The 22371-nt window shown below is 40.8% G+C and overlaps 1 protein-coding gene across 6 annotated transcripts in view; it reads right to left on the minus strand.

Annotated features, from left to right (window-relative positions):
- TENM4 (teneurin transmembrane protein 4) overlaps positions 1-22371 on the minus strand; it is a 611632-nt gene that overhangs the window by 358739 nt on the left and 230522 nt on the right. For all 6 annotated transcript variants that reach the window (XM_061990604.1, XM_061990638.1, XM_061990629.1 and 3 more), the window contains one exon: positions 4658-4946. In XM_061990604.1, the coding sequence (XP_061846588.1) occupies positions 4658-4880 (223 nt within the window). In that variant the 5' untranslated portion in view covers positions 4881-4946. The remainder of the gene's footprint in view (positions 1-4657; positions 4947-22371) is intronic.

Here is a 22371-nt window from a genome sequence, read left to right on the forward strand (position 1 = left end):
ACCTAGCTTTGACCAGTGAAGTTCATAACTACTCATTATTGAAATCTGTTCATCAGATCTGGACCTCGAGGCTTCATCCAAAACTGAGTTATGATTCTTTCCCTTCTCAAAACCACACAGTCATGTGTTTCTCCTCACATTTGCATTTCTTGATGTTAAATATCATCACACAGTGGAAAATGTGTATCCAAGAAAAATAGTCAGATTTCTAATTTTCCAGAGTCTAGCTTCATGTTTGTGGAAACAGCCTGGCTTGTCCCTGAACTCTGCTTCATGGGGAAAGTTTATATTATATTACACATAAAATCATAGAAGATTTGCATTGGAAGGGATCTTAAAGATCATCTAATTCTAGCACCCCAGCCATGGGCAGGGACATCTTCCACTAGACCAGGTTACTCCAAGCCCCATGCAACATGCTCTTGAACACTTCCAGGGATGGGACATCCACAACTTCTCTGGACAGCTGGTTCCAGAGCCTCAACAGCCTCAGAGGGAAGAATTTCTTCCCAATATCCAATCTACATGTCCCCACATTCAGTTCAGCCCCTTTAGGAACTGGAGGCTGCTCTAAGTTGTCCCCAGAGCTTTCTCTTCTCCAGGCTGAACAGCATCAACTCTCTCAGCCTGTCTCCAGAGCAGGGGCTCCTGCCCTCGCATCATCTCTGTGGCCTCCTCTGGATTCGCTCCAGCAGCTCCGTGTCCTGCTGTTGGTGCCCAGAGCTGGAGGCAGCACTGCAGGGGAGTCTCAGCAGAGCAGAGCAGAACAGAACAGAGCAGAGCAGAGCAGAGCAGAGCAGAGGAGGATAATCCCCTCTCTCAACCTGCTGCCCACACTGCTTTGGGTGCAGCCTAAGATACAGTTTGCTTTCTGGGCTACAAGTACACATTGCTTAGTCATGTTAAGCTTCTTATCAAACAACCCCCTGATGTCCTTCTCCTCCTTAGGGCAGCTCTCCCTCCATTCTCCACCCAGCCTGCCTTTGTGCTTGGGATTGTCCTGACTCAGGTTTAGGACATTGTACTTGGCCTTATTGAACCTCATGAGGTTCACATGGGCCCACTTCTCAAGCTTGCTTGTCAAGGTCCCTCTGAATAGCATGCCAGCCACACCACACAGCTCAATGCCACTGGCAAACTTGCTGTGGGTGCCCTCAATCCCACTATCCATGTCACCAACAAAGATATTAAACAGCACTGTTCCCAATTCTGACCTCTGAGGAATGTCACATACATTGAAATGATCACCTGGCCTAATAGATGCTCTTTTGCTACACTTCTTCATTTAGTTGATTTTCCAGATCACAGAGAACAGAGAGAAGATGTTTGAATGCAAGATGAGTAATGGATTTGGATGGCATTTCCACATAAAGCTGATAGCACTCAAACTATATAAAGCATTCATGAACTTCACACCTTTTTAATTGACCAAATAAGATTAAAGCTTTCAGACAGAGTGGACAGATGAGGTTGGTTGGTGCTCACACCTCTGTCAAACCCAAGAGCCTCGGAAACACAATGCAAGCTTGTGGCAAATTAATCCAATTCACTTGATTGAAAAGTGGTCTGAGAGAGCATCCTCTACCACTCCATGGCATGAAGTAGTAAATGAACTTGACCTAAGTTATAAACACAAGGAAGCAGTATCTCTGCAGAGACCTCACTCTTCTACTTTTTAACCTTTGTGCAAGGCTGGGATAATTTTGAAACCACCCTCCATGAGCTACTGGAAAATGTCATTTTGATTTTGCTTCTGTATTTGAATCACTGATGGTGAGTTCCACCTTCCCCTGAAACAAGCCACACTGAACATTATCAAACACACCGATGTGCAGTGTGACTGATGTTCTTCAGTAACAGCGACTCATAAATTATGAAAAATGACTGCTACAATTAACTGAAAATCAAATTTATTTGCAATAAACAGCAGGAGATGCATTGATTTTCATATTCTGTGCTCACTGTTGCCTCTTAAACTAGAAGAACTCAAGTCAATAAAAGGAAGATAATAAATATCTGAGACTTTGTAATTCAGATCTGGTCTATTTTTTCCTGTGCTGACTTGCACGTTTGCTGGCACTCTCGCTCTAGCTAAAACCATTTAAATGCTGACTTGTTTATTTACTGAATTTATTTGGTCAATTTGAAAAGTTTCCCTCCTTTGCCTTCCAAACCAATGCAGGGAAGAAATTCACTTTGCCTTGTTGATGTTGAGCAGGCTAATAAGGCTTGGTTTCAGTTGGCACAAGGCCAGGCAGCACCACAAAGTGAGGTCCATTCATGGCTTTGTGCCAGTGGAAAATGTAGCACAGAAAGTCTGGGGTTATTGTTAACACTTTTCAGGCTAATTTTGTGACTCTTAGGATAAACTGAGAGAAAATTGTAAACTGAAAAATCTGTTGGTGAAACACCAGAAGTAGCAGTGGCACCCTGACATGGCTAATCTTCTTCACAGTTTATTCCAGCCGCTTAGACTGGTGGGTTTTACTATGTCTCAGTATTTTCCCTAGAAAAATTTTCCTAGGGAAGTATGAACTTCTGTATAGAAAATTTACACTTCTTGTCAATAGAGCTTTTCTCATTTATCTTTTGTGGGCTTCTTAGGAGAAGTCCATGGACCTGCATGGCCTCACAGACCCTCAGGTTGAAAACCACTGACCTGTACTAATTCACATCTATCCTGCATGGTGAATATATTGTATGAAGTGAGCAAACTCAATGACCTATAAGGTTCCCTTTTCTTTACAACTTCGTAGATTCCTTAGAGAGGATGAAGTATTTCAGAGTTGCTAAGAGGGAAACTCCTTTCATGGTTGCAAAATATTACTCACAACATCTATTGGCTCTTTTGTTAATTATTGCCTGTTGCATTTATCCTGAAATACAAACACCAAACCCATCTGCACAAAGATACTTCTGCAAGTCACGTTGCTTGTGCATGTCTTAAAGATGTGTCTTGCACCAAAACCACAAGTCTGTGGTGTTTGAAGAGTGAAATTAAGCAGAGTCCAAGTTAAATGAGTGCAATTATATGCATTCCCTTTGGGGAATCAGCTCCTCCAACTGCAGAGGCTGAGCTCGGAGCAGTCTGGGTCAGCTATTTTATGTCCCTTCTCTGGAATGCTGCCTACTCTATTTTATTCGCTTTGTCATTTTATGCTTTTCTTGATGGACTTCTAAAAATAATTTATGTGAAGCCCTGCTTGGTTTCTGTTCTAAGACACTCATGGCTCGAGAGAAGAATGAAGATGAGACTACAGTAGGGGCCAGAAATCTACCTCATGTAGGAAAGAGCAGCAGTCAAAATGTAACTACATCAACTTCAGGCCAGCAGTAAAAAGTAGAATATCTGGAATGGCTCATAGGACCGTGGAGCCCATGCTGACCCTTGAACCTCCACATCTTCACAACTCTTATGACCCAGATTCACTAAATGAACTCCTGTAAGTCCTAAAAGTGGTTCTTTATCACTATTTAATATTGGAATGTGATCCCATCTTAAATCTACAGCTTGCAGGCCATGTACAGTGCCAAGGCTAGTTCATCCTCTCTTCAGCTCTGTTGCTTCTCTTCTTCCAGGCTTCTTGGATTTTACTGCAGCCTAGATGGACAGTGTAGACTGTGACATTCTCCCCTCATTGTCTTCTGCCTTGACATCCTTGTTGGCTTCCTTTGTGACAGAGCAGGCACACGAGAAGGTCTCCTGAGCAGGCAGGGTCTTTCCATGCCATGTCTGTACTATGTAGCATGTGCACAGGGAGTCTGATGTCATGGTGGGAAGTGGTAAAGGGCTGTTGGAGGCAGAAAGACTACAGCACAGAAAATATGTCATAGTAGATGATAATGAACACAGGCTACTGGTATCCCACTTAAGGACATTGGTTGCACATGTCTGTGCAGTGCAATAAAGATGTTCCTTGCTACTCTCTCTCCTTATATTTTGGTTTTGGCCTCAGAGTCCTTGAAGGATAAACTCCCACCCAGCTCCAGCTCTCAGATGATTAACTCACGCAGTGTGCCCCCTTGGGCAAGAAGGTCGATGGCATTCTGGGCTGTATTAAGAACATGGGCAGCAGATTGAGGGAGGTTCTCCCTCTACTCTGCATTAGTGAGACCTCATCTGGAGTGCTGTGTCCAGTTCTGGGCTTCTCAGTTCAAGAGAGACAGGAAACTACTGGAGAGAGTCCCATGGAGGGCTTCCAAGATGCTGAGGGGACTGGAGCATCTCTCCGAGGAGGAAAAGCTGTGGGACCTGAGGCTGTTTAGCCTGAAGAAGGGAAGGCTGAGGGGGAACCTTATCAACACTTGTAAGTACCTCAAAGGTGGATGTCAAGAGGATGGAGTGACACTTTTTACTGTAGTGTCCAGCCATAGGACTAGGGGTAATGGATGTAAACTGGAACAAAAAAGTTCCACTTAAACACAAGGAAAAACATCTTTACTGCAAAGATGAGGGAGCTCTGGCCTAGGCTGCCCAGGGAGGGTGTGTAGTCTCCTTCTCTGGAGGTTTCCAAGCCCACCTGCACATGTTCCTGTGCCCCCTGATCTGAGGGGAACTTGCTTTAGCAGGAAGTCAGGCTGGAGGAGCACTAGAGGTCCCCTCCACCGTCTACCATTCTGTGATTCTATGAACTCACACCTGCTGAAGTGTACTCACCTGCTCGGCAGAATTCATCGGCCTCCTGGTGCACCATGTCTTTGACCCGATTGCTGTAGGTCAACCTGGAGTCTTGATCATAAGCCTTCAGCGTCTCGCTAGAGCTGTAGGACTTCTGGGGTACTTTGCTGTCCTCACTCTCAGCTGAAGAGCTGGTGTAGCGGCGTTCAGTGTCACGGCGCCGAGTCAGAGATCGATACGGCTTCCTTTCTTTTACATCCATGGCACCCTTCTCTGAGTATTCAACATCAAAATAACGACGACCTCGTGGTGGTCAGATTGGGATAACCTGAAAGAGAGAATGAATGGGATCTAGGTTCATGCCTTTGGACACTTGAAGGTTAATTTAGCTTCTTCATATATTCTTGCACTGAACAAAAGAAATGTTACTTAATGGGCTGCAGGGAATCCCTCTTGAAACAATTACCAATGGAAAGAAAGTCTTGATTTTAATAACTGCCACAGCTAGCAGGACAGATAGACACAGTAACCTGCATTTGTCTGAACTGGGCATGCACTTGGGGACTTGAAACTGATTTTTCTGTGTCTTAGACACCTTCAGGAGGCATGTATTCAGTACGTCACTCACCTAATCTCTAGGAAATCAAGCCATGCTGAAATGTCTCTATTTGGGCAGCCAGAGAACTTTGGAAAAAATGTTGTCCTATAGTTTTAAAAGAGTTTTGATAGATTGTGAGCTTAGAAGGAACAAAAGAATGAGACTGTGTCAGAAGGCAAGTGGGAAGGGAGAGGGAAAAAAAGAGGAATGAAGGGGTGAGATATGGATGGAAATCATATGCAAACGTCTTCCTATTCACAGGGCTCATCTTTAGTCAGCTGGAAATATATTAGAACTTAAGTAGAGTTGAGAAAGTGTAAATAAATGATAGTGGTCTGCTTCTTGTAACAGCATGGCCTGGGATTTATACCTGAGGGAAAGCCAGTATAATATATGCACTAGTATATAGCTACACACAGAGAAAATTGATATCAGAAATAAAAGATATTAAAAAGCTTTTCTTGTCAAAATAATTAGTAAATTGTGTTTTCACTTTGAATTTACCAAACACAACAGTAGCCCCAGGAAAAGAAAGTCAGTGACTGGCAGCAAGATGGTAGGATATGTCTTTGAATATCTAAACTGGTTTTTGAGGAAAAAACATGATAAAATCCACAAACCAAATACTGAAATCTGTAATTACAGGCTGAGTTTCTCAGGAACTGAGTCCTCCTGACCACTAAAGAACAGAAGCCCAGTCTCTGAATGTCACACCAGGATATTGTTGTTTACTAGTAGTATTTAATAACAGAAAGGAAGAGGATCAGAAAACACCTATCAGTTCTCAGCAAATAGAGATGGATGTTCATTGGTAAGGATCAAATCACATCTTGTTGGCATTTCTCTCTTGAAAGACTAAATCCTGAACATGCTAATAAAACCTTGCTCCTCCATGACTCTTACACCTCAGCCTTGCTTGAATGCTATGTCCTGCATTTGTGTTGCAGCACAGCATAGCTAAGGTGCAATAGCTAAGGATGGATGCTCTATGAGCTTTGCAGATTGGTTTAAAGGGATGTGAGGCAGCAGTTTGTGGCTGTCAGAACCACGAGCCTGTGAAGGGTAGAAGCCTTCTAGCAGAGTTCTGTTAGCCTCAAACCATAATAATAATGCAGACGCTTGAAGGCAATGTTTTATTATGAATTCCTCACTTGCCAAGTTTTCTGGTGCAAGTACACCTAGACAAATTCTTGAGTTAGAAGAGAGAAAGCAGGAAGGAGCAAGAGCTGCAGGATTGCTGTGAGATGCACCTGTAGCTGGGCAAGGAAAACGAGGGTCCAACTCCTGTGTCTACAATTCTGACTTTGGTAAGTCTGCTCCTGGGGTTTGTCCCTGTAACCTCCAAAATGAACTTTGCAATGACGGAACCCAATTCCGATGGCTTGTACAGTTTCTGTGGCACTCTTCCCAGAAATTAGGACACTACTTTAGAAAAAATCCACTTAATTCACTCCCAATCTATTCCAGTGATGGCAGCAGACCAAGTTCACACTTCCTATTTGTCAGCAAAATGCATAGAAACTATTGAACACAAATGAAAGGTTGGGGGAGAAGGGGGAAGTATCTTATAATCAAGCTTTGCTTAAGTCATATGCAGAGTTTGGAGGATGACTTTGATTTTAAACATATGTTTAAACCCACCAGACTCACTGACTTAAATTCATTCATGAACTATGTAAGTTTAATACACTGAATGCAAATGGGATTACTGACTGGCCAAAATTTACGTGCTTTAAATGTCTTGCAGAATAAAGGCCTGGGAGGTGCAAAAACTAAAGCCTGAATGTAGAAGCAATAATGAAGGAAATGGTGTTATGATAAGGACCAGTTTGACATAGTAATAGTGTCTCAGAGATCTACCAAATATTGGTAGATATTTTGCTGAATTGATTCAAATATATAGGCATTTTCACACTGGAGAGAGTTAAAAGGAATAGAAATCTGATTTTCAGTCCAATATCTTCCTCCTTTTAAAAACCAAACCAAACCTTTTTTTACTTGAAAAATTGTGATTTTTTTTTTTTTGAACTGTTATTGGTTTGTCTCCTTTCTACTGTCTCTGTTTGAAATCCTCAGAAGGTGCAGGTTTGTTATACCTTTTAATAAAACACCTAAAAATGGGCTCTTTCACAATGGTGCTGGGGTAAGAGCTGTTAATAACGAACACTGAAATTGTAGCTTATTGTCGCAGGGGATAGAGATAGCAAAATGTGAGCAAGAAACAATTACTGTATAAGAAAGAAATGAAGAAAAGTGGCTCCTCTCTGCTCATGAGTATTGTAGCAATTCCTACCAAGGGCCAGTCATTTAAAAGCCTGCAAGCGGGAGAGGCACATGTGCCAAGAAAACCTTTCTGCACAGTTAGAGCCACAAGGTACAAACAGAGTCTGTAATTACCATTAGTAACCTTGCAACTTAGGAAATGGCCAAAAAAACATCAGGAAATTGACTGAATTCCCACCAGATGAAGGGTTTTCTTTTTGTAAAGTGCTGAAAAACTGAAATTCCTCCTACAGTTCATCAAGAATCGCCCTGTAAATTTGCACCATTCACATGCACATTCCTCTATAACAGTACTTCAATTCCCAATTCATTCATGTCCTTATAAATTTAACTCTCCTCAGCCCTTTCTTTTTTTCTCTCTTACTGGTTGTAAGGAGATACTTCCCAACTAGCAAGTCATCCCTAAAACACATAATGATTATTTTTTCTTGGGGGGGGGTTGGAGGTGGGGTCTGTAATTAAAGAAAGAACTATCCCATTTAACTGACTTAAGTAAGTTTCCAGCACCTCTCCATGGACATTCAGTTCTTGTCATCTCATTTTTATGGCTCAGTTCCAACATGGTTTAGATAACTTGTCTTCAATGGAGCTGTGTTGTCAGGGAATTTGCCTCATAGTGTTTCTATGATAAATTATTATTTTTTTATCTGCTGCTCCTTGTGTCTTGATTTCATTTCTGCTACAATTTCATTCGTGCCATGAACACCTCACATTTTTCCTGACTTTTCTGGCACAAAGTGAATACAAAGAATCACTACTGTCTCAGTTAAATATAGAACCACCAGTTTCTTTCTCCCTCTAGCTCATGATTGCTCCTCATAATTTTAAAAGCTTCCATAAACTTGCAGGATTTGATATTAAAAAATCAAATTCATCCAATATTGTCCTTTCCATTGCTTCACTCCTTCCTCCTCCATAAAAGCACAAAAGCCTTCTGCTCTGAACCATTTCTTTTTGGGAAGATCTTTCTTGCTCTATAGTGAAATGTTTCTGGCTCTGTCTGATTCTTTGATCATGCTGTTGTTTGCACAACATCTCAAATTTCACCTTATTTCTTTTTTTCTCCAGGCCAGTTAATGGCAAGAGCCCTTCTTATTTTGGTTAGTCCTCTGAGTGTACAGTCCCAGCTGGACCACAAGCTGGTTTAGAATACAATTCACAACAGAAGCATCCTTCAGGCTTTACTTGTTATTCAACTCAGAAAAATCCCTCTGACCTCAGAAAGGGTTACTCCCATGCTAAAGCCTGTGAAATCAGACTCCTTGACATAGTTATATTTTTCAGAGCTCTGAGACTCTTCTCTCATCCTTGCATATGTGTCAAGAAGTGGAACAACAACAAAAAAATCAGCTTTATAGCTCTAGTGCAGTAGTGCAGTAAACACAATGCTTATTTGCAGCTCTCTTTATTTTGCTTTTGCTTGAGTTGGCTCCCAAATAATCCTTTTTATTATGTTTTATCCCTTATATCTATCCTCCTCATTCTCGGTTCTGTCGCTTTTTGTTGCTCTTTGGAGCTTTGATTAACCACACCAGCTTTGTGCTGCAGAATCGCACTCGATGAATGGCAAGGGGAATGATTTATTTTCTGAGTCACCGCTCAAAAGACAAACTTCCATCAATCAAAAAACCAGACAAGAGAGTGTGACACCACAAAGCGATATGCTAGGAGGCACTTACAGCAAAAGGGACAGGTGGTCTTTGATAGCTGCCTTACATTGCTGGTCACTAATCACAGAGATTAGTAGCAAGGTGATAGACAGCGCCTGTTCTGGAAGGCAGCATGTCATATCATCCGATTTTCTGTCAAAATTGGAGGGTTTAAATGGTAGAGATAGCTTTATGTGTTTCCTATATAGTTACGGCAGCAGGGTGATGAGAAAGCTGGAAGGGAGAAATAACTGGTCTCCATGAAAACATGAGGTGAGCTGATTTGGTCCACCTTTGTGCTGGAGGAAGCAAAGCAATTTCCCATAGAAATTTGTTTTCCTCTGCAAAACTGCCTATGCAAAAAATTGCATCGCTTTACTTGTCAAGGTCTGCTTTTCGTCTTCTTTAAGTAGATCTTCTCATGCCACTGCTTAGGGTGTTTTTTCCTCCTATTTTTTAATGTTTCTGCTTTTTGTGGAATGGGCACAGCCACAGAATACCAAACAGCAGACTGGATTTTATTTTCCCTGCTTTGGGCTCCACAAATCGAATCATTAACTAAGACCTAATGATGGTAAGTAGTGAGCAAGTATCCTTTTCTTCACTTTGAAATGGAAGAGACGAGGCATGGGAAGTCAAAGTGACTTTCTCAAGGCCATACAAAAATAAAGCAACACAATTGAGAATGGGTTCTTGTTCTCCCAGTCGGAGTCTGACACTGAGCCCTGGATTTCTTAAGAATCGAGTCACATCAGCACCACAGAATACTTAATTTAAAAGATCCTGGCCAATCCACACCTGAAATCTTTGTATGAGAAGAGTAGTATGAACCTCAGATATTATTAACAAGATGCTGTTTCATGTTTGGATAGTGCCCTTCAGTCAGAAAGGCTGTGAGGCATGCACAATTGCAGTTGTGTCTGACCAGTGGAATCCCATGGAAAATGATGAAAACCCTACTCAGAATCAAGAAATAGGTTTTTGCCACATTGTACATTAATCTTCTCCCAAACAACAACAGATACTGGGGCCACACCAACGATGATATCTGGGAAGTTAGCTTGAAGTCAGGATCCTAAGCTCCAAAAAATAGGTACTGTGAGTTCAGATGTTTAAATGACTTTGTGGCTCTGGTTATTAATGTCCTACACCAAGTTGTATCATCACTTAACATTTAACACCTTATTTGAAACAATGCAGTCCACTGTGACAGTCTCATTACACTTCCATGAGGATGAAAATGCCTCGTTTGAGGCTCCAAAAATGTTGAACCTGGGAAATCTTACTTGGTCATTACTGTTTGTCCAGAAAAATCTGTGATATTGCCTTCCATTCCATACCTAGTCTAAAGCACAAGGCTAGAGTAAACACAGTGTTGAATGTTCTGATATATTCAGAAGATATTTAGGCATGTACTTGGGAGTGATTCAAATCAAATTTGTATCGCCAGATGATCAGAGGCTGCAATGATCTGATCTTAGCAAATACACAACCATGGCTTAAACAGCATGATGCTATTTGCCAGGTTTCTGGGAGATTCTTCTTTAACATAAAAGACTCCTGTGTTTTTTATTAAACTTTAAGCTTCAGATTTATAACAGAGGTTCAAGTCCCAGGAGGTCTTTGTAGGAAATAAATTAAGCTGTAGGTATAACATCCTCTCACATTTTTGGCAAAGGCTTTGGAAAGAAGCTGGCACAAGAGAGAGAATGAAGAGTGGAGTTAACATTGCTTGGCTTCAACCCAGTGTGCAAAGAAAGTAACAAAACCTCCCTTTTCTGGTCTCAACCACTAAGCCTTTCTTCTACTGGTAAGAGACTTGCTAGGCAATTGGTAATGTCCTGTCCAAAAGGTGTGGTCTGTGACCCTTTTGTGAAATAAATCTAAACCTGCAATGAGCTGGAGGCCCAGAAAAGCTTGAAACAGTAGTTGAGAATTGAAGTATGGTGGGAAAGCATGAAGCGGGCTGGAATGCAATTATCTCAGTTATTTCTGGTTTGCAAACCCCAAAGTCTTCTCTCATCGGCTGCAGCTCTTAGTCTGTGCAAGGGTAGGATTTGAGGGCCAGAAGTTAAAAAAGCTTTCAAATAGTTTTTGACAAATGAAAGCAGTCTGTAGCTGCAGTCATCAGAACCCTATTCTAGTTTCGCCCAAAATGGAAATTACTGTGGGAACAACCTTATTTTTGCATTGCAATACTATTTCATAGTCTATTTAGCCATTCTTGGAAGAATTAGATTTTCCTCAGAACCTCAATTTAATAGACAATGCATAAAGGTATTTAAATAATAAATGTCACAAGAGCCAGTCTGAGAATGTAGACAGATTTAGGCTCAGCCTGTATTTTTTCCTGTCTCAGTATATTAGACTCAAGGTTTGGGTGTGTGACGGGGCAGTGAAACCACCTTGTATATCAGAGTGAGAAAGAGCTGGTGACATTGAATGCAGAAGTGGTATCTACATCTGATGTGGTCACTGACTGAATTCCAGTAAAGCATTCCCATTCTTCCTCTATTACCCACCATCTGCTGGTTTGGCTTTTTACCTGGGATACAGAAGAGCACGACCTAAGTATTTAATCTGAATCAGACAGGATAAAGCCTGAATATTTCTCTAACATCCCAGATGGAGACTTCTCCAATGTGCTTGGGGCAGGTTTTTTCCTCAAGAACAGAAATAAAGAGTCTGTCTTCTGAAAAACAACAAAATGTGTTTGGTAGAACTCTAGTCAACTAGACAAGGACAAATGGGACAAGACTCACTCTGTTGGGTTGGCTTTGGCTGGATGACAAGTGCCCATCAAGTCACTCTATCCCTTTTCTCCTCAGCAGGACAGAGGGGAGAAAATAAGATGGAAAAAACCCTCGTGTAGCAAGAATCCCAAGACAACTTCCATGCACACCTTGTGTTGTTCAACCTCTTTATCCCACTGTTTAGTAAGAGATTACTCACATTTAGATACACTCTTCTGTATTCCTGCTTCTCTGCTGGGTAAACTGAACAGGGAAACTACACCTCTTTAGTACCCTGGTATGGGCTCGATGCAATCATAAGCATTGTTTGTGTTTCTGTGAGCTTTAAGAAGTCTCTTATCTGCTCATGGATCTACAAAGCAGAATGAGCAATCTTGGTGAGGCATCACACACCAGTTGAACTCTTTTATGAAGGGAAACTTTATACATGATTGTGCATTAACTGCACAAATAGCCAATTATACTACACAGCCTCATGCTGTTGTGTGCCATGCAGTTTTGTCTAAGAGTTGACCATCCTGTGAAGACATCCTGAAATCATTAAGAAGAGAATGATCAAAAGGATCACCAATACCTGTATCCTGTCTCCCAGTGATGGCTGCTTTGGAAGAGCAGAGGAGAAAGTGATTTGGAACAATGATTTAAGGAGTAAATTTGGTCCTTCGCTTGAACACATTTCAAGAAGAATGGAGTTGAAGAGAATTTTTTAGCTGGACCACTAGGTTTGACAGTGCTTCATGGACCTGTCCTCTCAGAGTTTAATTATTTATTTTATCTCATTTAACTTTTAAATACTTCTGGTTTTTGCAATGTCTCATGAGTAGTTGTGTGAACTGCTGTGTGAAAAACCACTTGTGTCCTTTAAACTCTGCCTGGTATATGCAGGTCTTGTATGACAACTTGAATTGAAGGAGAGATGTAATGTAAAACTTGCAATATCTGAAGTCTTTTGTTTGTTTATTTTCTTCTTTTTTTCCCCCTGGCCTTGATGGAAATAATAGAATAATAGTTTATATCTATATAAATGTATATAATATATATGTGTATATATATTAGTTTATAAGCAGTTTATGCTTGCATTGACTTTCAGTACTGCAACTGAATGGCCAGGGATGCCATAGGCTCAAATGAATTTAGAGGCATATACTGAAAGTTATGCTCAATAATCATTACTAGGAACAAATTAATTTTGTACTTGCCTATTTATTAACATTCTTTATATAGACAAGCTATGGGCTGCCCAGGTGGAGTCCCCATCCCTGGAGGTATTACAAAGCCATAGAGCTGAGGTGTTGAGGGACATGGGTTAGTGATGGGCTTGGCAGGCTGAGGTGAGGGGTTGGGCTTAATAATTTTAAAGACTCTTTCTAACCAAACAATTCTCATTCTATGATACAGAACAATGCAATGGAAAACTTCCTTCAGTAGAGGAAATTGGGCAGAACCAACAACATTGGGAAAGTGAGTGTTACCATCCCTCTTCTGCAGGCAAAGGCCAGTATCTTGTCCAGGTCACAGCTTTCAAGTAACTAACACTACAAACCCCTGGCAAGATTAGTCACAAGGCCAACCTGTCCTTGTCTTACTATAGTATCATGTGTAAAATTGTCCCTCCTCTTGTTGCAGATGCTGTGGTGCTGGTAATTTGTCCTTGCTTTCCTTGAGCAGAGAAAGAAACAAGTCTATTTTCTCGTGTTAATAAAATCCCACAAAGAGTCCAACTTCAAACTAAGTTTATTAAAATATGAATTATCTGTAAAAAGACTGCAAAGGCTTATGAATTGATTTCTGATTTTCTATGGACTTATTTTAGGACTTCTCTGTGAGATAATCAGAGTGCATTGAGAGATGCTAGGGATTGATTAATCAGTATAACCCCTACTGTGTCCAAAGCTTAACTTTCAATTACACACTCAGCTGATGCAGTAGGCAGTATATTTTTCTTAGGTAAGATGCCTATGGGGGAAAAATAGAGAGATAAAAATAGTAAATTAGAGTTAGAAATAATAGTTGGGGTCTTTTCTTCTTAAGTAAAGGGCTCCCTCAGAATAACAAGGAGAGATATTACCTCGAAGAAGATATTTTACATAGATGCAATCCGTTTTACATCCCATCTAATATCCCCGCTAATCACTGTTTGCTTGACACAGACTAGACCCTGGCAATATGACTTACACCTGATAACTGAGTTGCAGCTCAGTGATCAAATGTACAAGAGATGAACCTCCAAAATAAACCTTGAAGCATTTTTCCAGATGTACAATTGCTGCAGGACCACAAGCTGTATTAAGAAGGAGCTAAATAAGGCAGTGATAAGTAATACTCTAGCTCAGGTGAAAATATAAGATACTGCATTTATACTATCCTTGTAAAATTCTGCTTTCCTACTTCCTCAAAGATCAGAATAACAATAAAGTTTATTTTTATTTACTTTTGGGGGTTTTTACCACCATGATCACACTAAGGAGCAAAAAATTAGATTCCAATTTTATACTTCGATTATAAATCTACATTTCAGGATGAACAGGCTGCCCATAAAAGTAGTTGTCTCACCTAACCTTGGATATGAGTCCTAAAAACACCTGCAGCCAAACTAGTCACACTTGATCCCTTCTACAATAAGGAAAAAAGTAATTTCTAGGGCAAGATTGAAAAAACCAAATCTATTACAGACATTGGTAAAGCATTGCTTAGAAGTGACTCTTCAAGGTTGACTTGTTCGAGCAGCAGTCTAAATTTTGTTGCATTAACTTCACTGTAAGTTCTTAATTCATGTTGTTACATGATAATGATTTCTTAACGATTTAGCTGTTCAAGGAAGACTCTCTCCCATGTTACAGGCAAAAGAGACAGGCAGAAAGGAGGTGACCTGAATAAGGTCACGCAGGAAGTCAGTAACGGAGGCTGCACAAATCCCAGCTCCAGTTTGCACTTCTGAAGGTTGTTTACTACAGTTCTTGGGTTTTGTGCCAATGTTCACAAAAATCAAATCTTTTTCACATTTTCCGTAGATAAAATGCTAGATAAGAGATTAAATGGTTTATCCAACTCCAAATTTGAAGCTAAATTCTGTATTATTGGTACTAAGATCACTAACTTAGTGACTATGTGATAAGTCATTTGTTTTGCCATGGGAAAATGTCTTGTACGTGACTTTCTGTGGTAAAATGGAATGATTTATAAGAATAAGTCATTTTTATAAGGACAGTATTTGGTACCACTTAATAAAATAGGTGGAAAGACTCACTGGACTGCTGAAGGAAAACTTTGCTACCATGCTTAAGAATCCAGCTGGAGGAAAATTCTGCAGAAAAACGTTATGTGAAGGGAAAAGCAAATGAAGGAGTTGGGGAGAGGAGAAGGCAGTTGAAGATGTAAATAGCTCTTCTTAGCCATACCTTTAATGACTAGTTAGGCCAAAGATTAGAAGCAATTGAACTAGCTCTCAATCAAGAAAATATGTAAATTGTAAAGTAGAGTAGGATTACATTAATTTACTCTAAACCAAGGTAAGTAGTCAGTGTTTGTGCAGTGCTTAGAAAGAAGAAAATGCTATATGAATGTTAATTAATACTACTTGTTTCAGACAGATGCAATAAACACAATCTTTCACATGCCTTACCAAGTACAAGACAAAAAAATCCCAAAACAGTAACAAGCTCCACTATTTAACTGAGATATAGCAGAGCACATTCAGGAAAACATACAGAGACTTATTCAGTGGCTATCTGAATCATGAACCTTTCATTTGAAGTCCTAAGGTGCCTTTCTATCTCTGGAAAGTCTGTCTTCTGGAAAATGAGCAAAAAAAAAAGCCACCCAAACCACTAAGGCCAGGTGCTTATCATGAAGCTGATATCGCTGCAGTGTCCTGTGTGCATTTCTGACCTTACACAAGGTCAAAATACAAGAGAATTTAAGAGAGAGAGAAAATCATCTTCATTTTGGGCTATGCAACCTCTCCTGAGGTGAAGAGATAGCTATGTCTGCTGCTGAGAGGCAAGAATCTGGGAAACAGCTCTGGTTTCTCTTATGCCTAGCTGTACCACTAATTTATTGTGTGATCCTGGACGAGGCATTTAACCTTTTGGGCTCATTTTATGAAAAGCAGATACAACCATTCTTAGTTGTTTCACAGCCAAGTAAAGGGTCTTGTTTGATGCTTTGAAGCGTGTTACTTCAATAAATAATCTGAGAGACACGTATCTCTGTTAAGAAGATGACCAAGCAAGTCTAAGAGTCTGACAAGAAACTTATTGGGTGAGATCATACAGTTTCAGGATGGATTCTGGGCCATGATTTGAAAAAAATATTAGACTCCTCAGAATCATGGACATAAAAGAACCCCAAAGTAAAACACTTATCTGCTCTTTCCAATAAATTCTTGACCCAATTTCCTTCCTACCTCGGCAAAGTCTTGCAGACAAGAATGATAAATAGCAGAGATCCAACCCCTCTGCATGTTTTAAAAATTGCAAAGGATAATTAAACTTAAAAAGTAATTTATATCAAAGAAATATTTTGCCAGGATATGAGCTAATAAAAACCTTCATTTAGTGCTCAGGATATACAAATGTTAATTTATTAGTTAACAATTATATCTGTAAAGAAGGAAGTGGTTCAGATGGAGATAGAGGAGACAGCAACATCCCTAGTCATAAACTCCTGAAGCCAAATGTCTCATTCAACATATCATGGCCCAAGTGAAGCTGGATCAATGCTTAGATCTGTTGGATGCAGAAGTCTGCAGGAAATTCAATTGCTGAGAATCCTTTAAACATAAGGGTTGTTTTTTTTACCAAAGTTCAGGCTCCTGGGTTTGAAAATGTCAGCCTTGGTGGAGGAATGCTTCCACATTTCAGTGTTCCTGATGACTAACCCAGCTTGAGATGTTCCCTCCTGCGAGGGCTCAGCCACCCTGCTGCTTGCTGCCTCTCTGGGGATACTCATGCAGCCCTTTGTAAAACTACACCATAAGCTGATCAGGGAAATAGTCTGGAAATGAAAACAATAAAAAGAGCCCTTATCTGTTGAATCCTCACTTTTCTGTTTTTTTTTTTTTTTTTTTAACCTATCCCCAACTTTAATGGGGATAGATTGAAATCAATCTGATTTTACAGTGTGGTCTCACAAGTATTGCACTGGCTCAGGCAAGAGGGCAGAACACTGGGGTAGGAAGGAAAAGAGATTGGGAAACATTTCTGCCATCCAAACTAGAAGATGGAACCAAGCCCATTGGATCCATGGCATCCATGGCATGCAATATCCTTCCTGATCTTAAAGTCTGTGTTTCTATCTGGTTTTCAAGCAGTAGAACAAGGGGTTTCTAACCCTTTCAATATATCTTTTCCAACTGTAGCTCCTACCACCCATGATCAAATATACATTTTGTAACTCTGAGAGATAATATTACTCCTTTTCTGCCAAGAGAGCCGTTGCTGTTTCGTGGAAGCTACCTTGCTGAAACCCCTGTGCTTCACATCCACTGCTCATCCATTTCTCCTTGCTTATAAACCAAAGTTTCTCTGTCTTTAATTGGAATTTCTGTTCATAATTCTTTCTGCAATTGCTTTACCGTGCCATTTTCAAGTAAAGATGAATACTATTGAGAGCAAAACAGCCAAATGCAGTCAGCATTATCTTCCTCTTCTTTTCTCTTTTTCAGTAGCAATTGTTGCTCTCCCATACAGGAGCAATGAATGTTAAAAAACAAACAGAAAATGTTAGCTCTTCCTTGCTGCCTTGGAGCTTTTGGTTTTGTAAATCATATTGTCTGAAAGCTATATTTTAAGAAAAGCAAAGCACTTCTTTATCACTGTATTTCTGACCAGTAAGGAGTGAACTTGTGTCATCACCTGACTGACACTGGGTTTTATAACAGCTATGGATTCTATGAACAGTGGATCTCATCCAAAGCCCGTTAAATTACATGGGAGTATTTTCCACTCATTTTGCTTGGGGAGTAAAATGGGGCTCTATAAGCTCAGCTCCCTGCACAAAACCTTTTAACATTCACGGTTATGGTATGGGCTGCACTGCATCATATTTCAGCCCTCAAAAGTGTCAGTGCTGAGGATGAAAAGGAATAAAATTAAGAAATTGGAGTCTTTTGGAAATGTCCTTCCCAGAGTTAGCCCAAATGAAGCCATGAAGAAATGTATAAGAAAGCATATTGGCAATTTTTTCAGATGAAGCCTCTGACTTTGGGAGCCTCCTAATTTGCAAGGATTCCCCTGAGTACCTTCAAGGGGGGCTGGGTTTGATGGAGCAGGTATTTCTCCAAAATTAGTCTCTTTTCTGGCATTACAAACATAATGCTGACTATAATTAAGGTATTTTTGAAAATTTCATTCCCTAATTGTATGTAGCTGGGGTCTGGGGCAGCCTGGTGTTCAAGCTGTCAAGAAACATGTTCAATGCCACTTTGGGTCATTAGGCTTATAAACAGGTTGAACCTAAACATTGAGGCCTGTGCATTTAAGCTCATTTCTTGGGTAGGTAAAGGGATATTTATATTTTCATTTAGCTTGAGTGATACCAGCACCTGCCACTTGCTCTAAACAGAGCAGTTAACCCATAACTCCCTCTGTCAACTCCCGGTGACAGAAAGCAAAGCAGATAAATTAATGGCTCCCCTGAGAGGAGGGAAAGGAGAAGACTCATGTAAACAAACACCTCACAAAATACAACCCTATTAATGGGAATGGAAATGAAAGAGAAAACGCCTCTTCCTGTTCTTGATAGGCACAGCAGGCTGGAGGCAAACCCTCACAATGATGCCAAAGGTGGGGAACACACACCAGACACTTTGCAGCTCGTGCAGTGGCAATTAGTGCATCCCCAAAGCAGAAGAAAATGTTTCTGTCCTGCTGTTGCCGATGGCTGGGATGTCTTTGCAGCTTTCTTGAAGCATATGGGTGTGTAAACAAGACCCTTGCCCCTCTATGTGGGCATGCACACAAGGCCCTGCTGCTGGCAGATGCATCCCACAAGTAGTAATTAAAAGTAAAAGGAGGTGAAATAGATGATTCTTTAAAAGAACTAGTTTGCCCTTAGGGAAAAACAGAGGTTGCTCCTTGGTTTCTTCCCTCATCTAGGGATGGGTTTAATATCTTCAGCTACTCGATCTGGGATGTACTGGGATGTGGTGCTGTGAAAGAGTAGTCAGTAATTTCTGCTGTGAAGGGATAATACCAAGGCACTTACATATACTGGTCATGGTAACCTTATAAAAAGCCAAGTCTCTAGGTCAGTTGATTGGGACATAGTTTGGGGATTAATCTAATGAAGTAAGAGGTATTTTTCCTCCATCTCTATGATTTTCCTCTCTCAAATCTGTTTTTCCTCTCTTCCTTGTGATGGGAAACTGAACTTTACTTTAGTCTCTTTTCCCGTGACAACTTTTGAGTGGTCCTGGGCACCACAAGGTTTGTGCATCTCACAGTCCTCTGAGACAGAGAAATGATACAAAATATTAAAGCAAAGACCCTTTGCTGTCTTATCCTGGCTGGTCATTTTTAACCATGTATGTCTCCTTCTTTGAGCTAATACAAGTATTTGTGTGACTCTCATCTGGTACAAAATGATTGCAGAAACAAAAGTAAACCAAATGAATTTTTGCAAACCAAGCATCCAATCTGGTTCACTGCCTCATGGTGAGATTGGGTGTAGGACAGCCAGGATCTGCTGCAGGACAAAGCTATAGGCTGAGAGAGGTCAGGATTGCACCATAACTCCCGTCTGCTCTGCATCCCCAGATGTTGCAATGTCTAGATGGAGAGGCTGTGAAGATTTGAGCCAGACTAGAGGATCTTAAGTGTGTTCTTACCTCCCTCTCACCTCAGCCTCTCCAGGAATGTGGAGGAGAAGCCTGTGGCTGAGCTTTCTCAGCTGAGATGAGCTTGTGTCAGGCTACAAATCATAACTCAGTAAAGGATGTGTGTAAGGGGGGAAGAGTACAGCATCAAAGCGAGGAGTTGTAAATGGAAATCTTATTCACATGTGTTTTAACTCCTACCCTGGCATTGTTTAGAGTCTGTGCGTTGTCTTGGACCGAAGCCAATGAATCAAACAACCTTCTCCATGTAATTATATGCTTAATGGAAACAAGCAGAGGTCTCCGTGGCTTAGATTTGGAAACGATTGTTTCTTAAGCAGATGCCTCTGAGGAAGAGGAGGGAGGAACATACAAGAAGCCAAAGGGATGAAGTGACGTTGGAAAGGCACCAGTCATGGTGGGAGCACATGGTCTAGAGACTCTGCTCCTCAGCCCAAAGCAGTTAGTGACTGCTTTGGCATCTTCTCAGCCGGTAAATAAAGAATAAGAAGTTGCACAAACTGGTCAGCTTGCCCTGCTAAAAGCCTGCCAGCTGCAGCTCTGAAAGCACACAGTGGCAAAAGCAGAGATCAGGAGTGTGACAGAACTCATCTGGCTGGATTTGTGGTGACACGGAAAATTTCCCTCTTGTTTTCCACATCACCCTTTCTTCTGGAGGTTAATGGTCCTATAAGGGCAGCAGCAATAAATAAATGTGCCTACCCTGGAGTCTCATTAGTGTAAAGCCCAGCATTATAATTCAATTTATTAACCCTCCGTAAGCTGGGTTGGCAGGAGAATGGCAGGCACAAGCCTCCCTCTACCTTCCTTTCTGCTCTCCCTGCTGCAGCCCCTGATTTTATGCTGATGTGCAAAGTTGCTCTTGACAGGGGGACTCTGCATAAGTGTTTGGGGAAGGGGTGTTAGGATCACAGACAAACACTGTTCAGATCCTGGCCTAAGGCAATCATGCCTGTAGCTCTCTTGCTTCATGCTTTTCAGCTCAAATTAGCTGATCTCTATCAGAGTGGGCAGCTGTTTCATGCAGGAAGGAGGAGGGAAGGTGCAGAACATGTATCTGACTCCAAGATTTTGGAAACAAGGTAAATGCAATGGGGAAGAGGCAGAGGCAACAGCTGGGTTTCCAGCATTGGACTCAGAATCAAATGCTTTCTCCTACACGACTGCAGAGGGAGAACCACTCCAGGAGAGTTCTTAAGCAATATATTAATGATGCCAATATTAGTGACCAGTCTCTCTGTGTCCCTTCCTTAGTTGACACCTCCCATCCCATTTCTGGGCTGTCTTTACATTTTATGAACTGGTATGAAAACTACAGCAGCTTTCCATTTGGCCCAGGGTTTTATATAGGCTAAGGCTGCAATTAAAGTACTTCATTAAGACACAAGAAATGGCCTCAGTAATTCATAAGTTTGGAAAGAAAAGTATTTGAATTTAGGGTTTTTTTAAAGAAAATGAGCACATAAACAAACAAGCAGCAACAAAAGCTGTAAATGGCTTTGATGGTTACATTTATTGCTAAACAGGAATACAAATAATGTATTGATGCTCAACCAGATTTTTCACCAATCTAATCTGGGAACAGCTCAACTGAAATCAGAGACACAAAGGGGATATCTACACTAGTAAATTAAATATTATAGTAAATAACAATCTGGGACTGTTCCCTGGTATTGAGGCCAACTGGCATGGAGAAGGCTTCATCTATATAATAAACCCTCCTACTATCCAACAACAGGGTGACTGCAGTCTTTTGCATTTTAGGGCTGGTCCCTGGCCCATACTGATGCTCAGAACTTGTTTGATCCTGGTCAAAACATTGCCAAGAACCTCTGACAACTGTCATTTAGCTGTTATTTAACAACACAAACAGTAACTCCTGGTACTGTTTAATTTACCAGCATAAACAGCCAAAACTGCAGCTGGCCAAACTGTTAAGGAAATAGATACCTCCATATTTGCAGTAGTATCCAAGTTCTTTTGTAAAAGAAAATATGCTGCTTATTTTGATAGTAAGTTAATTATGCAAGCCATGAAACATTGCCTTAGGTGCATTGCAGAGACCTGGGAAGAGCTAGGTGGTGGTAGTCTCACAGCTGGCAGGCTTGAATGCAACAATAATTGGGACATTGGATTTGTTTTTTAAGGAAATCCCTGCTCCTTCCCTTTCCCCTCAGGACTGTTGAACAGTGTAATTTTTCTCAGCATTGTCAGCATTTATTTTTTTCTCCTTTTTGAGAGTTAAAAGAGCAAATCATTAGAAGTAGACCATCAGTGGAGCAGATGCTATTTAGAGCAGGTTGCCTTAGAGTGAAGGCAATACCAGATAGAGGGGAAATGCTGTCAAGTTGCCCTCCAACTCTAAACTCTGATTTCAAGCTATTACATGAAGCCCTGCAAATCAACAAACTATGCAAACAATAATAAAGGGGTATTTAAGAAAGAAAGATGCCATTTGGGGGGATTACTGGACATGAATACTATCTCTCCTGGCTCTTGGTAAAGGGTGAATTGGAATTGCAGTGTTGTCAAAACACATATTCCTAAGGCACCCCTGGGAATTATTTTGCAATTTAAAAAGTATTTGAAAAGCATCCCTTGATCTCAGTCATGCCTGCATGCAGCTGTGATTT

The sequence above is a fragment of the Colius striatus genome, chromosome 1 (genome assembly GCF_028858725.1).
Source record: "Colius striatus isolate bColStr4 chromosome 1, bColStr4.1.hap1, whole genome shotgun sequence".
NCBI classification, from domain to species: domain Eukaryota; kingdom Metazoa; phylum Chordata; class Aves; order Coliiformes; family Coliidae; genus Colius; species Colius striatus.